Consider the following 20,170-nt stretch of genomic DNA (forward strand, 5'->3'; position numbering starts at 1 on the left):
CTCCTACAAGGTATAATTCGGATGAGTATGTAACCTTAATAGATGAGGGTGAACCTGAATGTTTTCAAGAGGCCATGTAAAGTGATGAAAATCAAAAGTGGTTGGATGCAATACATGATGAGATGAAATCATTGTATGCTAATCACACTTATGATATAGGGAAGTTGCATGAAGACAAAAGGGCTTTGAAAAACATGTCGATTTATAGAGTTAAACATTAGTAAAACTCTAAGTCTCTAGAGTATTAAGTCATATTAGTGGTGAAATGTTTTCGTCAAAGAAGAGGTGTTGATTTTAATGAGATTTTCTCACTAGTTATAAATATGTCATCAATCTGAATCGCGCTGAGTTTAGCTACTACTCTTGATTTAGAGGTTGGGTAAATGGATGTGAAAACAACTTTACTTCATGGTGGTTTAGAGGAAGAGATCTACATGAAACCATCCAGTGATTATCAAGTTAAAGACAAAGAAAATCATGTGTGTAGATTGAGAAATAGTCTATATGGGTTGAAGCAAGCTCCAAGGCAGTGGTACAAGAAGTTTGAGTATGTTATGTGTGATCAAGGATACCAGGGGACTACTTCACGTTAATGCGTCATTGTTAAATTTTTTTTTAACAATGACTTCATTATCTTGTTGTTATATGTTGATGATGTGCTTATTGTAGGGAAAATTATTTATAACATTGACAAGTTAAAGAAGCAGTTGGGCGAGCCATTGGCCATGAAAGACACGAGAGCAGTTAAACATATTCTTGGTATTAAAATCATGCGTGACATTATAGTTAAGAAACTTTGGATGTCAAAATAATATTATATCGAAAGAATGTTGCAAAGATTCCAAATAGAAAGTTCTAAAGCGGTATACACTCCTCTTGCTTCTCATTTCAAGTTGAGTTATAATCAAAGTCCTTCAAATGGAGAAGAAATGTTTGATATGAGACACGTTCCTTATGCATCTGCTGTGGATAGTTTGATGTATGCAATGGTGTGTACAAGATCATATATAACATGTGCCGTTGGTACAAAAATTAAAATTTTGTCAAATCCTGGTAGAGAGCATTCAAATGTTATAAAATCGATTTTAAGGTATATTCGCGGTACTACTCGTGTAAGGTTTTGCTTTAAAGGAGATAAGCCTACTCTAAAGAGGTACTCTGACTCTGATATGGCTGGAGACATTGTTTATAGAAAGTCTACTTGGGGCTACATGATTAAATTTGTAGGGGGGGTTATGGCTTTGCAGTATAGACTTCAAAAGTGTGTAGCATTGTCTACTACAGAGGTAAAGTTTATTTCCATTACCGAAGCATGCAAAGAGTTGTTATGGTTAAGGAAAATTTTGCAAGAACTTGAGTTTGATAAAGATAAATTTGTGTTATTTGTCAATAGTCAAAGCACTATTCTTCTCAGTGAGAATTCAATTTTTCATAATAGGTCCAAACACATTGATGTGAGATATTATTGGATACATGATATTTTGGATGCTAAGTTGTTGGAGTTAACTAAAGTTCATACAGATGATAATGGTTCTAATGTGATGAATAAAGCGTTACCAAATCAGAAGTTTGAAACTTGTTGTGATATCGCCGAGTTGAGGATTTCCTCCACATAGTTGTGAAGGGAAAATTTGTTAATTTTGGAAGAGAGTCAATTTAGGGTTGAAAGTGAGAGAGATAAGGAGAGAAGAAGAAGAAGGCACAAAAATCAGCTTCAAAAGAGAGAAAAGAAGAGAGAAACCTATTCCCGTTTTTCTGCAACCAATCTCAGTAAATCGACGATTCTGAATTCGTTAACCGTTAGATTAAGCTCATTTTTTGAGTGTACATTCGCAACACATGTGTCTACATTTAGACGTCCAGATATTCAAAATGAAGTCTTAGCGGAGAGATATTGGCTTCACACTAAAGCTGTAGATTTGAGTATTTTTCAACTTTTGGTTTCTTATTTGTTAACTAGTTTATTTTGTGATTTTACTATTGCTAGCAATAGTCTATGAATCACTTTGAGACTCTTTTGTATCCTTATTTCAATATAGTTAGACTATTTATTTGGTCTGGACGACCCGTGATTTTTTACTCTCATAATGAGGATTTTTCACGTTAAAATATCATTGTTTTCTAATGCTTTTTATTTGTTCTATTTCCTGCCATATATTTGTTGTTGTTCCTTGTTGGTGCTTACAAGTTTGAGAAATTTTATATCCCCCGCGGGTCGTTATTAACAACATGTTAATTTCCTATAAAAAAATAATTTTTTAATTTATAAAAAAATGATTTTTTAAATAATAATTTTAAAAAATATAATAGAGTAGTGTGCTACCTATGGGTGAATTGTTGCATATGAATATATCAAGACTGAACTCGCCACTCAAATGCTTTTATTTTTCCCCTTCTCCTCGGAGGAGAAGAGAAGAGAGAAAAGAATCACATTATCTCTCCTCTACCCACATTACCCAAAACAAACTCAAAGCTAAATCCACGTCATCATCTTCTTCTCCTCAACCCTCTCTCCCCCACCATTGCCGAAACCTCCTCTGCATTTTCTCTTCACGCATTCTCTCTTCACGCATTCTCTCCGATCACCTCCGTTCCCAATTCAATCCAATTCCACGATTCCACTTTCTTCTAGGGTTTTCCCCGCTTTCTCCCTGAGGTAACGTTCTTCCCTTTCACACAATCCTTATTTTATTTTGCGACATTTCGTTTTCGCTATTCCGCATTCATATCGCTTGCTATCATTACTCATTGTATTGATTTTGTGTAATGCTACGATCATCGTTGTAGGTTTACCGTGTTTTTCACTCTCAATGACACGCTCTACTGGAAGCGGTAGAATGGATGCTATGCCGAGGCCTATGGTCGCTGGATGTTTCTCTCAAACTGTAGCAGGTATTGCCTCTTAGATTTTCTCAATGTTATGTATTATTATTCTGGCACTGTTTTGTGAAATGAAATCATATAATATTATTTAGGTTTGAATATTAAGATATTTTTATCAAAATGTAATACTGTTCCCATTTTAAATTTATGGAAGTTATTTTTCAAATTTTGACATATAATTTGTTTGTGCATGGCCTTAGAAGATGACAATGCTCGGCAGAAATCAGCTGCTGCGTATATCTATAGACAACTGCGTGATGCAGATGAAGCAAATTTGCTTAGCGAAGAAGGTTGTCTTGCTCTCTTTCTCCTTCGTGAATCAAATTGTGGATAGTTTCCATTGGATATTACTTTGTTGTTCTTTCTTACATTTTATTTAATTCAGGGTTTTAGTTTTGAGCCGAATGAATGTGAATATTACTAAAGTACTATATGTTCTTTTTCTTTTCTTTTCTTTTCCAGACTTCATGTATTTTCAGGTACAGTCTATTATATTTTGATATTTAAACTGTTGCTTAACATTTTCTATATTACAGATATGCATGTTTATGGTGAGAGACCCATGACTGATCCCTTGAAGCTGGTAAGGTTTGCTTTCTTTTTATACTTTGTTCTATGTGCTAGTTTACTAGTATTAATTTGCTTCTTCCCAAGGGTCTTCGTTGTACCTTTCATATAGTTTCATTATGCTCGTGAATTAGAATACCTTAACTTGAACATTTCAGTTTAGTCTTTCGATATAATGATTTTTTTCATCAGGCGTTGTATTTAATTCTTTCCATCACTATATGACCCTCTATGCAATTCGTATGATATTTGCAGTGCATATTGCATAAGATGATTATATAACTAGTGTTGTGTATCCTAGAATTTTCAGATACAGTTTGACTTTGAGTCATTACCCTGGCTTGGCATATAAGTGAACTCTTTCAAATATTTTGTGAAATTATACAATTATTTTATTTGTATTCCTTGATTTAATCTATAATTGATTTCTCAAGTTTAAGATGTCCAGTAGGAGTATGGGCCGTAGCCTTTCAACCTTTTGCTTGATTTTTACTTTTGAATGTTTCTCTAATATGCCACTGCTACGTGTAGAGTTGAGTGTTATTTTGTGTGGGTGCATTTTGTTTTTTATTTGTCTGCTCAAAAGCATCAGTGAATTTAACCTTCTTACATACAATAAGGAGTGTATATTCATCACGACACAAGGGATTAGTGTCTCATCCAATAGTTTACTGGAAGCAGCTTCTGTTTTATAGTTACTTTCTAAATTATGGAATTGATTTATACATTACAAATTTCTTCGTCTGCAGAAATTATCTACTTGAAATATAATTTTGAGTCAATTCATTTTACTGATTGTTTGTATCCTTTTTGAGGTGCGATGCAACACTTGCAAGAAACCAGTCAAGGACAGCCAATTTGCCGCTCATGCAGGTCTGGTGGCCTTTCTTCTACTTGTTTTCTAACTTCCTGGTCCTTATTTGTGTGATAATTTGAGGTTTACAGCTGACTACCACATGGCTGTCTCACAATATTTTTATTTTCCCCTTGCTTTGGATGGTATTAAACATTGAATCTTTCCCATTTTTACCTCCTTATTTTTCTCCATTTTATCAGAACTTTGTAGATCATTAAAGCTCACAGAACAAACTGGGTTGGAGCTTAATGGCAACACAAGGAATCGAAAACCTCCAAGGAATGATAAGAAAAGGTTATCAGCTTCTTCTGCAGGTATCCATAAAATGCTAATTAGTTAGTTGCTTGCCAGTTTTTGAAGATACTATTACTATATAATAATCACAAATTTTGAAATTCGTAGTTAGGATTTATTGATTGTGATTTCCTCTTTAATGGAAGTTGTTTTGTTTTTCTGAATGCATCTTAGTGATACGTTCTTGTAAAATAAAATTTTGAGCCTTGTAACCCTTCACAATTAATTACTGCAGTTGGGAAGCGGAGAAAGTCTGAGGCGTTGGATAACACTGACACTGTTGTGTCACAATCCCACTTGAACAGTCAAATTAGAGGGACTTCCTTTTCAAATGATGTTAAAGGTAAAAGTTTTTCTTGTTTAGTGTAATAAGTTGATATAAACCTTTGGCACTCACTTCTCTTAATGGAAATTCCTGTTTGTAGTTAGTTAGTTGCTTGCAGGTATCCATAAAATGCTAATTAGTTAGTTGCTTGCTAGTTTTTAAAGATACTATTACTATATAATAATCACAAAATTTGAAATTCGTAGTTATGATTTATTGATTGTGATTTCCTCTTTAATGGAAGTTGTTTTGTTTTTCTGAATGCATCTTAGTGATACGTTCTTGTAAAATAAAATTTTGAGCCTTGTAACCCTTCACAATTAATTACTGCAGTTGGGAAGCGGAGAAAGTCTGAGGCGTTGGATAACACTGACACTGTTGTGTCACAATCCCACTTGAACAGTCAAATTAGAGGGACTTCCTTTTCAAATGATGTTAAAGGTAAAAGTTTTTCTTGTTTAGTGTAATAAGTTGACATAAACCTTTGGCCCTCACTTCTCTTAATGGAAATTCCTGTTTGTAGTAATTTTTTCGAAGGTTAAAACAATTTGTCAAATTTATTGTTGGACAAGTAATTGCTTCACTGTCAATTTATTTTTTCTTCTTTTCATGACACGCCTAAAAGTAAAACGAGTGTGGTTAGAGTGTTTTGGAAAACTAAAATGCAAGATTCAAATGATATGGCTTTGTAGTGCACAAACATAACCTTACAGTTATGGCACTTGACTCTATGGTGCACAAACATAACCTTACAGGTATGGCCCTCGACTCTATAGATGCAGCCAAGATTTCAATTTGAACCCATCCGTAAGTGGCGCGGTTTTGAGTCTCAATGATAGTGTTAGACTTCTCATTAAGAAAAACTGGCTTCTATGATTTTTTGATGTGGCAAGCATTATATTATTAGGACCAGTTAAGTTTTATTAATTTTGTGTGTGTATATTTAGAATAAATAGGAGAAGAGTTATTAAGTGGCTATTGAGAGAGACAAACATTTGGGAAGGGAAGAGATCCACGACATAAATTCTTTGTGCCAGTTTTCTATAAGTTGTAAATGTGAATTGCAACTCTGTTCCAGAGTAGTTGTTGAATTAATATACTAAATATTGTCCCACAATTTCCCTGTTTTGGACCAGTTATATCGTTTTACTTTCAGAGTGCCGTGTTTGTTATGCATAATATTGATGTTTTGATCAATTTGAATTCTCAACTTTTGTAGATGTGGCGCCAACATCTTTGTTGGATGATACTGGAGTTAGTCATGGAAATAGAGTTCTCCAAGCTTCAGTAATGTATCCTCCCGCAAAACATCATAAGTTGTATGTTTTCTTAGTTCATCCAGATTTATCTTGTAGTTTGAATAATTTTAATAGCAATAGAATATCAATTCAAATTCTTTTATCCTGTTGAATACCTCACTTCTTTCTCTTCCCTTTAAAAGTATTTATTTACTATTATATCGAAAACCATTGGCAAAGCTAGTTTCTCAATAATCAAGTATTTGGGATTGGGCTCAATGTGATTGTTAATCATTTATTCCCAGGATATTTCCTTGATAACCTTGATTACTATGGAATTATTTTTGGAATTCAATTGACTCGCACCTAATTTTCATTGATTTGGAGAAGGCGTACGATAGAGTGCCTAGAGAGATTTTGTAAAAAGCCCTAAAGAGAGGTTAGAATTGCCTATATTCGAGCTATCTAAGATATGTATTAAGGGCTGTCAACTAGTGGAGACACAAGACACAAGACAGAGAGACAGACGATTTTCCTATTACAATAGAATTGTAAAAATGTTCAACTCTAAGCCTCTACCCTTTTACCTTAATTTTGGATGTACTCACGAAATACATCCAAGAGCTAGCTCCGAGATGTATGTTTTTTTGGAGATGATATAGTCCTACTTGGAGAGTCGAAGAATAATTTTAATGAGAAGTTGGAGACTTAGAGACGAGCCTTAGAAATGCATGACTTTCGCCTAAGCTGAAGTAAGACGGAGTATATGAAATGTAAGTTCAGCAAAAGGAGAAGCGTTTCTAACTTAGTGGTGAAAGTTGGAGACCATATAATCCCACAAGTTACGCGGTTTAAATATCTTGGGTCCGTAATACAAAATGATGGAGAAATAGAAGGGGATGTAAACCATTGAGTTTAAGTTTGATGGCTAAAATGGAGGAGAGCCTCATGGTTGTATGTGACAAGTACCGTTCAAGCTGAAGGGAAAATTTTATCGAACAACGCTTAAGAATCAACACAATAATAAAGTAGGTGTAGTAGAGATAAGAATGTTGGGCGGTTAAGAATCAACACAATAATAAAGTAGGTGTAGTAGAGATAAGAATGTTGTATTGGATGTGTGGTTAGAGTAGATGGGACAAGATTATAAATGACAATATTAGTAGAAAAGATGGTGGAAAAGATGTTGAGAGAAGACCTGTAGATTCTGTTGTAAGGAGAGTAGATTAGACGGAGAAGAGTCAAACAACTAAAGGTAGAGAGAGAACTAGAAAAACTATAAGAGAAATTATTAAAAAATATCTCGAGATTAACGAATTAGATTGAGCATTATGGTGGTTGTTTGTTGTTTAATGTTTCTTCGATTTCTTCTTTTCGTTTTCAAGTAAATAAATTTGTTCTGAATGTATAATGTGTGATGCAGGACGACAGGCACACGTACAGCTGTAATAGATGAGCATGGAACAGAGTCTGGAGTGTCAAAAGCTGCAAATTTAACAAATGGAACGACTAGTAAGTGTTGTGTGCTTAAGTCATTTGTTCTTGTTGGACTCACCGGGATGACATTTTCTAATAGATTTTGGCTAATGAATCATCATTTGAAGAAATAATTGCCGTACTTGAACTACACACAGTTATTAACTTTTTTATTCACCATATCTCATTGTTTTTGACATGCTTTGCATTTTGAAAACATAGCATGCAAGCTTTAGACACATTTCATACCAGAAATTTCTTGAATATGAATAATAACTAAGAGGTAATATTAAAATTTAAATCTACTTTTCAAGAAAGTAATATTTTTATATGAGTTTGATCAAATCAAGTTGTTCGGTATTCATATATTTAAGATTGGTTATAAGCATGTTTCTCTCCATGCGTTCCCAAAGTTGCAAATTTTCAATAAATGTATCCATGGCATTGAATGTGAAGAGTGAGTTCAAATTTAAGAAGTAGAGATTATTTTCATACTTGTAAAATTCTATATTTCTTGACACTGAAGCATATACAAATTTTTATTGAGAAACTACTTGAACATGTCTTGCTATTCTAGAAAGCCACGGAATAGTCTTGTGTGACAAACACCGTGAGTGTAACTGATGGAGTTACTTCCGAGTGTCCTATTTTGTGTGCTGAAGTCATGTTATTGACTCTCCACCATGAACTTTTTCTAGAAGAATTGGCTAATGACATGATATCTCAGATTTACAAAAAAACTTATTAACTTTTTTCCCATCATATTTCTCTGTAAGATGACCGTGTTTTCCCTATAAAATGGTTGGATGTATCTCACAAAATTGTTTTTAGGAGTCTTTCTGTGTGCCGTGTATGTTATGCATAATATTGATGTTCTGATCAATTTGAATTCTCAACTTTTATAGATGCGGCGCCGGCATCTATGTTGGATGATACTGGAGTTAATAGTGGGAATAGAGTTCTCCAAGCTTCAGTAATATATCCTCCAACAAAACGTCATAAATTGTACGCTTTCTTAGTTCATCGAGATATATCCTGCAGTTGGAATAATTTAATAGCAACTGAAAATGAATTCAAATTCAAATTCTTTGATCGTGTTGGATATCTGAACTTCTTTCCTCTACCTTTAAAAATAATTTACTTACATTGAAAATTATTGGCAAAGCTAGTAAGAAGTTTCTTCATAATCAAGTATTTTAGGGCTTGGGCTCAAAGTGTTAATCATTTGCTCCCAGGATATTTCCTTAATCATCTTGAGTATTACTATGGAGTTATGTTTGTAATGTTTCTTCTTTCCGTTTTCAAGTAAATTTGTTCTGAATCTAGTGCCTGATGCAGGATGCCAAGCACACATATAGCTGTAATAGAAGAGCATGGAACAGAGTCTGGAGTGTCAAAAGCTGTGAGTTTAGTAAATGGAACCACTCGTAAGTATCCCAAATTTGTGTGCTGAAGTCATGTGTTCTTGCTTGACTCACCAGAATTAAAGTTTTCTAATAGATTTTGGCTAATGAATTATCACTTGAAGAAATAATTGCTGTACTTGAAGTACAAACAATTATTAATTCCCCCCATCATATCTCATTGCTTAAGACATGCTAAAACACGGGCATGTAATACTTTGAAAACATGTCAAATCCATAGCGTCAAATATGAAAATTGAGTTTAAGATTTGACACTAGCATGTTCCTCTCCTTATGGGCCCAAAGTTGTAAATCTCCAATAAATGTATCCATAGCGTCAAATATGAAAATTGAGTTTAAATGAAAAACATTAGTTCTATACTTGTTGAGTTCTTATTATCTGGACACTGAAAGATATCTATTTTTTTTTTTTTATTGAGAAACTACTTCGGAATTGTTTCATTGTTTTCTTCCAAGCATGGTCAAAGGCCTCCTTTGTTGATTGTTTTAGCAAATGAATTCTGATCTTTCAGAGCTTTTTGATGATGTGATATAAGTTTTTTCGTTTGCAATTGTATTTTGGTTGACTTTATATGTATGTATGCACAGTGCACACCTTGTTTTTTAGCTGAGTTTATTATATCTTTTGGGGGTTGGGTTCTCCCATGGAAAGAATAACCCCAAATTTTTTTCCTGATTCCATTTAGGGAAAGATACGACTGAAGAGATTGTATCAGAACATGGAGATCCTTTCCATAAAAATGTTCAGCAGGTCCATATGCAACACCAACACATGATGAATAATGGTATAAAAATCAAGATGCTTTTTCAGTTAAATAAGTCTTAACCTTATTTGCAACTCTTGGGGAATGAAAGCTCATTCCTCAAATACTTATTTCCTTCGGTTCTTCAGTTTTGAGTAGTTCTAATATGATTTTTCACTCTCTGGTGTTGGTTTAACACTTGCATGTTTTTTTGCTAGTTTAGATTTTCCCGCACCCCTTGCCACGAAGATATATTATTCTCAAAGGACCAATCGACTGCGTGCCGCTATTCGTCATATGTACTTCGAGAATTTGAGCGAGGAAGTATGTGCTGATGTTGAGTGTCCAAAGACATCACATGGAGAGATGGTTGCACTGCAAGGTTCGTCTCAGGTGGACCCTTCATTTGAGCAAATTGACAATATGGTCAACAACGAGGTGATTTGTGTTTAGTTTTTAAGTCCTGCAACCTATGTTATGTATCTTGTATGTAGTTCAGTGTCATGTATAAATCAGACAAACATAGTTTAATGTTTCCTTCATACATAAAAATCAGTGAAGGAAGATAGTAATGAGAAATTATGTCTTTCTTTTTGAATTTTAAATGGCTTGCCTATCATTCCTTCCCTCCTTTCCATATTAAAATTAAGTTCCATGCTAATGACCAAAAACTGACTCATTATTTATTTGTAAACCAGAGCCACTCGGGAATGATGCACACCAAAAGTTCTGATGATATTCTGGCAAAAAGCTCAGAAGTTTGCTTGCTTAAAGCAGGAGGCGTGCCTAGTGATGGCTTGCCAAATCAGTTTTTTCTTGACAACGTTTCAAGGTCTGCAGCTACTCATGTTGGTTTAACTAGAGGCAGTTTTCTTCCAAAGAATTATTCTTTTCCAAGCAACACAGGTAAATGATATGGATGCATTTGTGGGAAAACAGTATCAGTGAAGGAAGATCTCTAATTCTTCTGATTAGAATTAGTTATGCAGATTAGGACTTATTATTTTATTTATATTTATTTTTTAATAAGTTAGCATAACCCAATTTTTAGATTTGAATTGCAGTATTTTTAGGATAAGATTTAAGATTATAACAGATTTTTTCTATTAAATAGGGTATTAATATCATTTAAATTTAAATGATAGTAATTTTATGGAAAAGTTAGTTATTAACTTAATAATAAGAACTCATTTTCTACCGCAAGCCTATTAAAAGGCATTCAGAAAAGGAATATCTCTAGTTAGCTGATTAGGATTAGTTATGCCGATTAGAATTTATTATTTTATTTATTTTTAATAAGTTAGGCTAACAAAATTTTTGAATTTGAATTTCAGAATTTTTAGGATAAGATTTAGGGTTAGAATAGATTTTTCCTATTAAATAGGAAAAAGTGGATTATTAACCTAATAAATCAGACTCTTTTTCTACTATAAGCCTGCCTATTTAAAGGCATTTAAATTGTATTACCAAAAAAAAAGGCATTTAAATTAGGAATAAAATTCATCAATAATTATTATTAAAAAACTTGCGAATTCAAGAAGAGACTCTCTTAAGGAGGAGTTCACTTCTGCCTTTCTCATAAGTTGAAGAAAAGGTTCTACTATGTCTAGGACTGAGTCAATGCGAACGGTAAACCAAAGACCATAACAATTTTGTATTACGAGCCAACTTGGCGACGTGAATTTAACATCAATCATGAAGACTTTCATTGAACAAATGAAGGCCATACAATCTTTTCTAGAAGAGCAAATAGCTAACCTCTCCAGGATACTTCAAGGAGTGAATAAACGTTCCAGAAAAAACAATTCTAGATATGCAAGAAGTAGTAGTGGCAACAATAATAGTCAGGAAGATGAAAACAACTCGAAGATGAGGGGAGACTTGATTCCCCGGAATTTCAAAATGGAATTTCCCATTTATGATGGAACATGCAATGTAGTTAAAATCAAGATTTTACGCAAAATTGGAAAAGGGAAGTACTATCGTAAATTGTGGAATAGTAACACTAATTGTAATATTATACAAAATTCTAAAACTATATATGCATATAAAATGACATTAGTAAGAGAAAAAAACCTTAAATCATTTGAAATACTTGTGTAAATTTAAATTCATAACTCACAAGATAATTAAAATCTTAAATTACACTTCAAGTATTTATATAAATTTAAATCCATTTATAAGCATGATCGCATCAACATTTCAAAGATCGTAAGATTACACGTTTCAAAGATTAACAAGAGGTAGGGTTGGTAATGAGTTAACTTCGGCTCAACTCAATAAGAATTTGATTTACTCGAAAGTTGAATTCGTCACATACTTTTTTCAAATGCAAACTCGACTTGAATAAAGTTCACGAATAACTCGGTTCTGTTCATTAGCTCGAACTCGGTCCGACTCGACTTGATAACTCAGATTAAATAGACCAAAAAAATTAATTGAAAAAAAAACAAAATTTAACTAAAGGCCATATAATTTATATTTGACTTGATTGCCAATTTTTCTTTAACAAAGATAACTTCCCAAAATTCTTGGATGCATCTCATAAGTGTTGGAGCACTCTAATATATATGAGAAGAGGAGAGTATAAGAAAGTATAGCTGGTTCATGAACCAAAATAGTTTAACTATATATAGTTGAACAACTCGTTTATCTTACAAACTTATTTTTCAACTCAAGTTCTACTCATTTGGTTCATGAAACAAGTTCTACGATTTAGTTATCAAATCGAGTCTCAAACTATTTTCGCATTGGTTAGGTTCATTCCAGTCTAACGGGAGAAATTCTACTTGATTCTACTAGATTAGGATTGCGTATACTCATAATCTGTGAGGGTAATCATAATCGCAAAATTATGTGATTTTACCATGAGAACAAGGGACTCATTGGGGTGGCTGAGTCGCCGAGACAAATTTTATGTAAATGAAGGATTGCTGAAAGAGACAAAGTTGGTTTGGTTAGATCAAATGGAAGAAGAACCTGAAACAATGTGGGAACACTTTAAGGAATGTTGCCATATACGGTTTGGACCACCAATGAGCAATAATCCATTGAGAGAACTTGCCAACCTTGAGCAAACTAAATCAATGGATGATTGTCAACGCCTGTTTCAATCCTTGTTAGAACCCATGATCTTAAGCTTAGACAAGTTGACTTATTTATTGATGGGCTATTCGATGAACTGAGGATAGACATTGAACTTCAACAATCAGAAAATCTAGGAATCAGAAAATCTAGGAGTTGCTATGGATATGGCTCGAGCATTTACAAACTGAAATGCTCACAAGGAATGCTTACAACACATGATAATATGAGTAGAACCTTCAACAATGGTTTTGTCATCCTATCCCAAACCACTATTTGCAGTAGATTAAATAGAGGAATTAGATAATTGTTAGTCCCATGAGAAGGATATAATCCAGAAGATGCAATGTGAGAACCTTTTGATAAGTTTTGCAAAGCTTATTCCAAATTTGAGCTTGAGACACGCTCAACGCCGAAAAAGGAAGTCATGACATATATACATTTATGGGAAAGCAGTATCAGAAAAGGAAGATCTCTAATTCTGCTTATTAGTATAGTTATGATGATTATAATTTATTATTTTATTTATTTTTAATTAGTTAGTATAACATAATTTTTAATTTATAGTTTGAGTATTTATAGGATAAGATATAGGGTTAGAACGATTTTTTCTATTAAACAAGATATTATCATTTAAATTAGATGATAGTAATTTTAGAGAAAATTTATAAATTAACCTAACAATCCGGACTCTTTCTCCTAGAAGCTTATTTTAAGGCAAGGTTGAGAATAAAAATCATCAATAATTATTATTAAAAACTTGTGAGTTTAAGAAGAGAATATGTCAAGGACGAGTCCGCTTCTGCTTTTACCATAGGTTGAAGGAAATGTACTACTGTGTCTAAGACTGTGTCTACGCGATCCCAGGCTAGAGACTGTAATTGAAATATGTCATTTATGTTGTATTTTGTTTAAATACTATACCAAGCCACATGTGGCAAGAATAGTCTATGCAAAATTAAGAAAATTCAGAAATCATTACATGAATGTCTCTGCTGATTGCTTTCAGGGCATTTGATGCTTCTCTGATATGATACAATTCAGCGTTAAAAAGAGGCAATCGGAAATGTGTTAGATCTTAAGAATTATTGGGAACCAAAACTGAATATGGCTGTTCTATTCTATCAGACAGTTATTATTTTTATTAGTTACTGTTTTTAATATTAACATTTAGTAGCAGTTATTGAGAAGTTATTTGGAGTGAATAAAACGAGGAAATTGTAGGTTAGATGGGTTATCCGGAAAATTAGAAAAGATTATTTGGGAGAGACCAGACTCTCGAATTCATGGAGGGAAGAGGCCAAGACTCTCAAAATTCTTTGATAGGAATCTTTTATCTTTCATTTTATTTATGTCAAGATTGTTACTGTTATGCACCTTTCTATTGATCTACCTATTCTATCATTAATAACTGATTTAGTTTTTGCATTAGGCTATTATGATTTATGAGCATGTGAATAAATTTCCCATAAGAATGATGTGTTTGTTTTGTAGGAAATCGCCTGGAAACCCTGCAACAACCAAATGGGAGTGTTCCTGTTATATAGTATCCTCGGTTGGAAAATTTTGGATAGGTGAATGTACAGGTAACCAGTACATTGAGGTTAGGATTTAGGTCCTTTTTTGAAGCCTTAAAATCACATTACTCAAATTGTTTATCCTAGTCGTACAATTTGTAAATGAAAACTTCCATTATATACCGTATGGAAATGAAGGAAAATTTCAGTCTCTGTTCGAATTTCATCTTTTTATTGCTATCTCCGGCAAGCAAGGGCACTGTATCTTCTCTTGTCAATATTAAGATTTACTAGAATAGCTGATAGTGAAGGATATAGAGTTTTGGGTTCAGTTGTCAATATGATCAAAGTTATTGATAGAGTTGGATTAATTCATACTTGTAAATTTGTATCTCTAGTTCTTTTACAATGTATTCTTAAGATAACCTACATTATGTGATTTAACCCAGGGTCTCAGGATTACTAAATACTATGTTAGTTCTATTACAAATTATATGTTGCCTTTTCTAAGATTCTGAAAATCATATCCCAAGTACACAGTCGAGCAGGATCTCTCTCTCAACATATGTGTGTCCTTTTGAGGTTGGGGACAGGTATGGATATGTTAAAAAATGCAGATTATTGTTTGTAAATGCAGATTATCCACATCTAGTAAAGAATATGTTACATATAGTTAGATCCTAACCTTATTTTAAGTGCTTAATTTAGCTGTTTAACAATCATTTTATCAGCTTCAAAAGTACTTGCCGTTAGGTCTTGCTCATTTACTAACCGATAAACACTTTAATTGAAAACTTATTTATCATTAACACTAATTTGTTTTGATAGACTGTAGATATTTTAATTAATTGTCTACTGTTTATTGAATATGTACGTACAGTATTATATAAGCACCCATGTTGAATCATGTTATTTTCTATAGTAAAGAGAGAATGTGGTGAAACTGATTTCTATTACTTATCACATTTTCTGTTATTTTCATTAGAAAACTATTTTTTTATAAGTTCTTCTAAACATCATAACTATTTATGTGTTAACGAAGTTGATTAACACAAAAGGTCGTGAGTTCAATTCTTTGCGTTTGCTACGAGAACTTTTGGTAGATAATCTATATTCTTTTTTTTTTTTTGATATTTAATCTATATTCTATATAGATGGTTCTATAAGTGTTTATTGAATTTTGAGGGCTACCCGACTAATGAGTATTTATGTTGAAAACATACTCTTAAATGCTTTGAATATCTTCAATAATTTCATCACCTAATAATCATGTTTGGATGTATGTGGGGAATTAGTGCTCCAATTCAATTTGTAATCATGTTTTTTTCCACTTTTTAAAATTTGGGAAAGGGTGTTTGGTATGGTAGTTGTCAAGAACAATTATAATATCATTGTTTTGTTAGTGGCCCTGAGCATGTGTGATACTAACAATGGTCAAGGATAGCTTTTTGTCTCTTGCGGGGGGAAATTTGGTGATATTTGTTCAGTGACTTTTTTAGCATCTGAACGGCTAAAGCAGTTTATTCCTTTATTCCATATGAAATAAAAAAAATACCAATAACTATGCGTCATACTCAAACGTGATGACACTGGAAAAATTGCTATGGGCTTTTGATATAAAAATATCTTCGCTCCCACGAAAGATATTTGTTTTTTTTAATGATGAGATTACGAAAGATATTTGTTTATTGGAGAATTAAAAAGTGCTATTTGTTTATTGGAATTAAAAGGTATAAACTATCGTGATAAAAATCTACCACTACTTTCTTATAATAATAACTCACACTTTTGTATAATTATTTTGAAAATGAAAGTGTAACATGCTATGCTATGATGCATAGGTATGATTAAGGAACTCGGAACAAGTACTCTTATGGTTATGGAACCTGTCCTGTATAGGTCTGTTTTACAAAAGTTCCCGAAAAAATGAGTGGTGCAAGACAAGTATAGTTGAGCGTGCATGTCAAAAATCTTGATTTGTCATGTAAAAAAATGAGGCTAGAAAGAGGTGGAGGCTGCATGCCCTGCATTTCTTTCTTTGCCTAAAATTCTAAAAAAAATTAGTCTAAACAAAGGCGGGTGTCATCTTTAGTTATAAAGGAGTGTGGACTTCAAATTTTGGTATGCCACAAAAAAAAAACAGTCAAACAGATTGTTTGGCGGATTGAGCCCGTCATGTCATCTTTAGTTATATGTTTGACAGATTGGATCCATTTTGTCACTCTATTTATCATATTAAATATTTTTTTTAAAAAGCATGAATACATTAATAAAAGAATAAAAGTTTGATAAAAAAGAATATTAGTTGTTTTAAAAAATATTTAATTGGAAAAAACTAAGTTGTTAAACTCACAAAATGTTATGAGACGTTGCTCTCTATTGATGGAAATGAAAGAAGAAGAAAAAACCTAAATCTAACTTTAATGGTAAAGGGATGATTGATACCAATAACAAAACTGAGCATCTATAAAGCGCAATTGGGTGACAAATTTATCAAAGTGGTTGATAGATTAATGGTCCCTAACAATACATTGAAATCATTATTTATGCGTATTGAAATAAGTATGGTGGGGCTATTAATAACCTTTACCTACTGCAAAGTTATGTGGTGGAGCTTAAGAATAATGTCACTGAGCTTATCCAATCCATTTTAGACAGAGACACAAGGTTTAGTTTCTTCTAATGCACTAAATTTTGATTAAATCTACAGTAATGCTATCACTAGCAATAAGCTTTTAAGGCCTTTGGTTTTAGTTTTACTTTTGTTTTGATACTACAAAATTCTAACTAAATATGTTTGACTTTTAAAATCCTTTTAAGTTTATTTTTGTTTTTATTTCAATTCAGAAAAAAGGAGTAAATAATCCATAGTATAAGTAGACAACAATTTGAATGTATTCAGAAAAAGGAGTAATAATCCATAGTATAAGTAGACAACAATTTGAATGTATTGTATAGTTGTTGTAGTCGTGTTTATAGGTGATATATAAGGGTTTTTTTTTTCCATATTAAAATAATATAAATAGGTGAGGATAGATAAGTTCTCTCTTCCACTCATCAGTGATCAGCATCTTAAATTGAATAAAAAAGAATCTGGTCTTCTCAAGTCTCACTATCCTACTTCTCTGAAGACTTCTCCATTCAAAAACAAGAGATCACTTTCAATCAGTACTTTATCGATAGAGAAGTGTACATCTCTCACTACTTGGATGAAGAGCTCTTCAAAAATCATCTCTTCATAGACGCTTTCAACCATGCAGGCCTAAGAGACTTCATCTTTGAAATGCCTCAAGAAAGGTATCCCGAATTGGTGAGAATATTCTACTCAAACCTAAAATACTCAAACAATGTTATTAGCTCTGAAATCTATAAACACCTCGTTTGCATATCTATTGAAAAGTCTGCAAAAGCATGCAACCTACCTTTCATCAATTAAGATTACAATCAAAGCGATGATGAAGGTAATGAATACTTTGACCTCCATGCCCAATCTCTTTTAATTGATCTATCTTCTGGGATTTCTTCTCCATTCACAGTTGTCATTGTACGCCCAGGCAATAGATTGATTTTCTATATAATGAATCATGTTCTTTTTCCAAGGAAAAGCAACTCTAGCAGCACCCAAAAACCAAATATTCATGCATTTTGGTTTTTGGAAAATCAGGTTAAGAAGAATTAGGTTGATGCTATGCTTCATCACATGTTGGATATCAAAAAGAAGAACACGATTCTACCATATGGTGAATTAATCACAAAAATCCTAGTGTACATCGACTTTGACTTGGAGGAAGAGGAACTAGAAAGTATGCACTCAAAAATAGGAAAAGACATTTTGAGCAAAATGGGATATATATTTTTCAAGGAAGAGAAATTGTTGCACTACCTCCAAGAAGTGGAAAGCAACGAAGAAACAATGACCTTCCTCTATCCTCCTAAAAAATTCTCAATGTCACCCTGATGATCAATGGTCAATACACTCAAAGATTGACAAACTCATAAAAAAATGAAGAAATCAAACCTCATATATCCAATGATGTCTAGTAAGGATGATGATGAGATGAATTAATTGTTTCTTATGTGCTTACTATTACTTGTCTTGTTTTCTTTACTTGAACTTTCCTTTTTGTAATGTCCCTTGAATTGGATAAAATGTCTCTTTTCTTTCCTACATGTTTGTGTGCCAACGTGTTTGCATATTTAATTATTGCAATGCATCTTTACCCGCCTTTTTGATTTTGACAAAGGAGGAGAAATATACTCTCATGGGAAATATAGTATACTCTATACTTAGTTAAGGGGGAGTTTAATAACTCAAAATATATTTGTCTGTTTCTTTTACCACCTCCTTGAGAGATGTGTCGTCATCATGAAAAGAGAGAGAATGTTAAACCATATTTTGCAGGTCAAGTAATCAAGGAAGTAATCAAGGAAGACCTTGATAACATGTTCTTAATGATGAATATGCTTTTGATGATGACAACTAAGTGCAAGCATAACAAGTCGTCAAAGATGGAAACAAACGAAGTAGGATTTTGATGATCATTACAAACATCCTCTGATGATGACACTCAACCGGAATAAAACTCAATCCTCATTCTCAAGAAGAATTCTAGATAATGTCTATATGACTGGATTACCTGACAAGTCTTGAAAGAGAGGAAATGTGAAAACTCGTCCCGTCGCGTTTGAATGAATAGTATATTGTAAAAGCACAATAGATTTTCGTAAAGTTATACGGATAAATCACACACGCGCTTAAACATGTTTTCAAGCTTATTTTTATTAAAGGAATTATTCCTAAAAATATTTTGAAATCATTCCAATTGAATGTTTTTGGACAAAACTTGTATTGAAACTGCCCTAAAAAGGGCCAATCTCTTCAAAAAAGGTATTAATCTTGACCCCTCTTTCCCTTTATGTCATGATGGGCTTGAAACTTCTCACTATCTCTTCATGCAATGTAACTTCTCTAAACTGGTATGTTTCTCTCAACCTTTGGGATTTTGAATCTCTGATAATTCTAACTCGAATGATTGGACGTTGTCTTGCTTGAATTTCGATGACTTGCTGAAATCCTAATTGATGTTATGACTATGTGGAAAACTTGGCGTGCAAGGAATGAATGCCATTTTCAGCAGAAGTTGCAAAACCCGTAAGCAGTAGCGCTGGAGGTTATGGAGAGCGTTCATGAATTTAATAAAAAAATTCATGTTAAGAAGAAGAGAAAAAATCAAGTTTCTGTTAATTAGATTTTGTTTGTGGTGCAAGTTGACGCTGGATGATTTGAGGAGAAAGTCATATATAGATTAGGTATAACTTAACCTTGACAAAATATATAAAGACTCTATTTAATCATGGTTTAACTTGAAAAATATTTTATAAAGCTCTATTATACTATAGTTTAACTTTGATACATTCTGACAAATTTAAGACAATGTGTAATAGTTCGTCTTACACGCCTTTTAATATAACCCTCTTTATTCTATTATACATCCAAATATAAATCAATAATTAACAATTAATATTGATATATGAAAGCAAGTTTTTTTATTTTTCAAACTATATACTTTAGAATATTATGGACTAGGAATTTATGGGAAACTTAGGTATAACATAAAATCATGCAGTTAAGGGAGAATTAAATCTGAACTAAGAACATTCATTGTAAGATGGGTTTGAATTGAACAACTCATATTTTAATTTTTATATATTTAATTAAATTCAAAATATAAGTGGTTGCATCTTCCTCTTACAACCACAATG

The 20,170-nt window shown here is 32.8% G+C and overlaps 1 protein-coding gene across 3 annotated transcripts; it reads left to right on the plus strand.

The window, feature by feature from the left end:
* The first annotated feature begins 2,368 nt into the window (after nt 1-2,368).
* Nucleotides 2,369-16,677, plus strand: LOC131595526 (uncharacterized). Of its 3 annotated transcripts, none has more exons than XR_009281914.1 (16): nt 2,369-2,656; nt 2,788-2,892; nt 3,084-3,173; nt 3,420-3,466; nt 4,266-4,323; nt 4,507-4,620; nt 4,836-4,943; nt 5,259-5,366; nt 6,145-6,244; nt 7,587-7,675; nt 8,545-8,644; nt 8,978-9,066; nt 9,750-9,848; nt 10,030-10,244; nt 10,505-13,767; nt 14,385-16,677. XR_009281914.1 is itself a non-coding variant. In XM_058867887.1 (16 exons), exons 2-16 carry the CDS (start codon nt 2,811-2,813, stop codon nt 14,435-14,437), a joined length of 1,557 nt encoding a protein of 518 aa, XP_058723870.1. In that variant the 5' UTR covers nt 2,369-2,656; nt 2,788-2,810; the 3' UTR covers nt 14,438-16,672. The 3 variants fall into 3 exon arrangements, 2 of the variants coding, with proteins under 2 accessions (XP_058723870.1, XP_058723869.1); XM_058867887.1 differs by having other exon boundaries at nt 3,087-3,173; nt 10,505-10,712; nt 14,385-16,672; XM_058867886.1 differs by having other exon boundaries at nt 10,505-10,712; nt 14,385-16,671.
* The last annotated feature ends 3,493 nt before the right edge of the window (nt 16,678-20,170 follow it).

Source organism: Vicia villosa, linkage group LG4, assembly GCF_029867415.1.
Source record: "Vicia villosa cultivar HV-30 ecotype Madison, WI linkage group LG4, Vvil1.0, whole genome shotgun sequence".
Taxonomy (NCBI): Eukaryota; Viridiplantae; Streptophyta; class Magnoliopsida; order Fabales; family Fabaceae; genus Vicia; species Vicia villosa.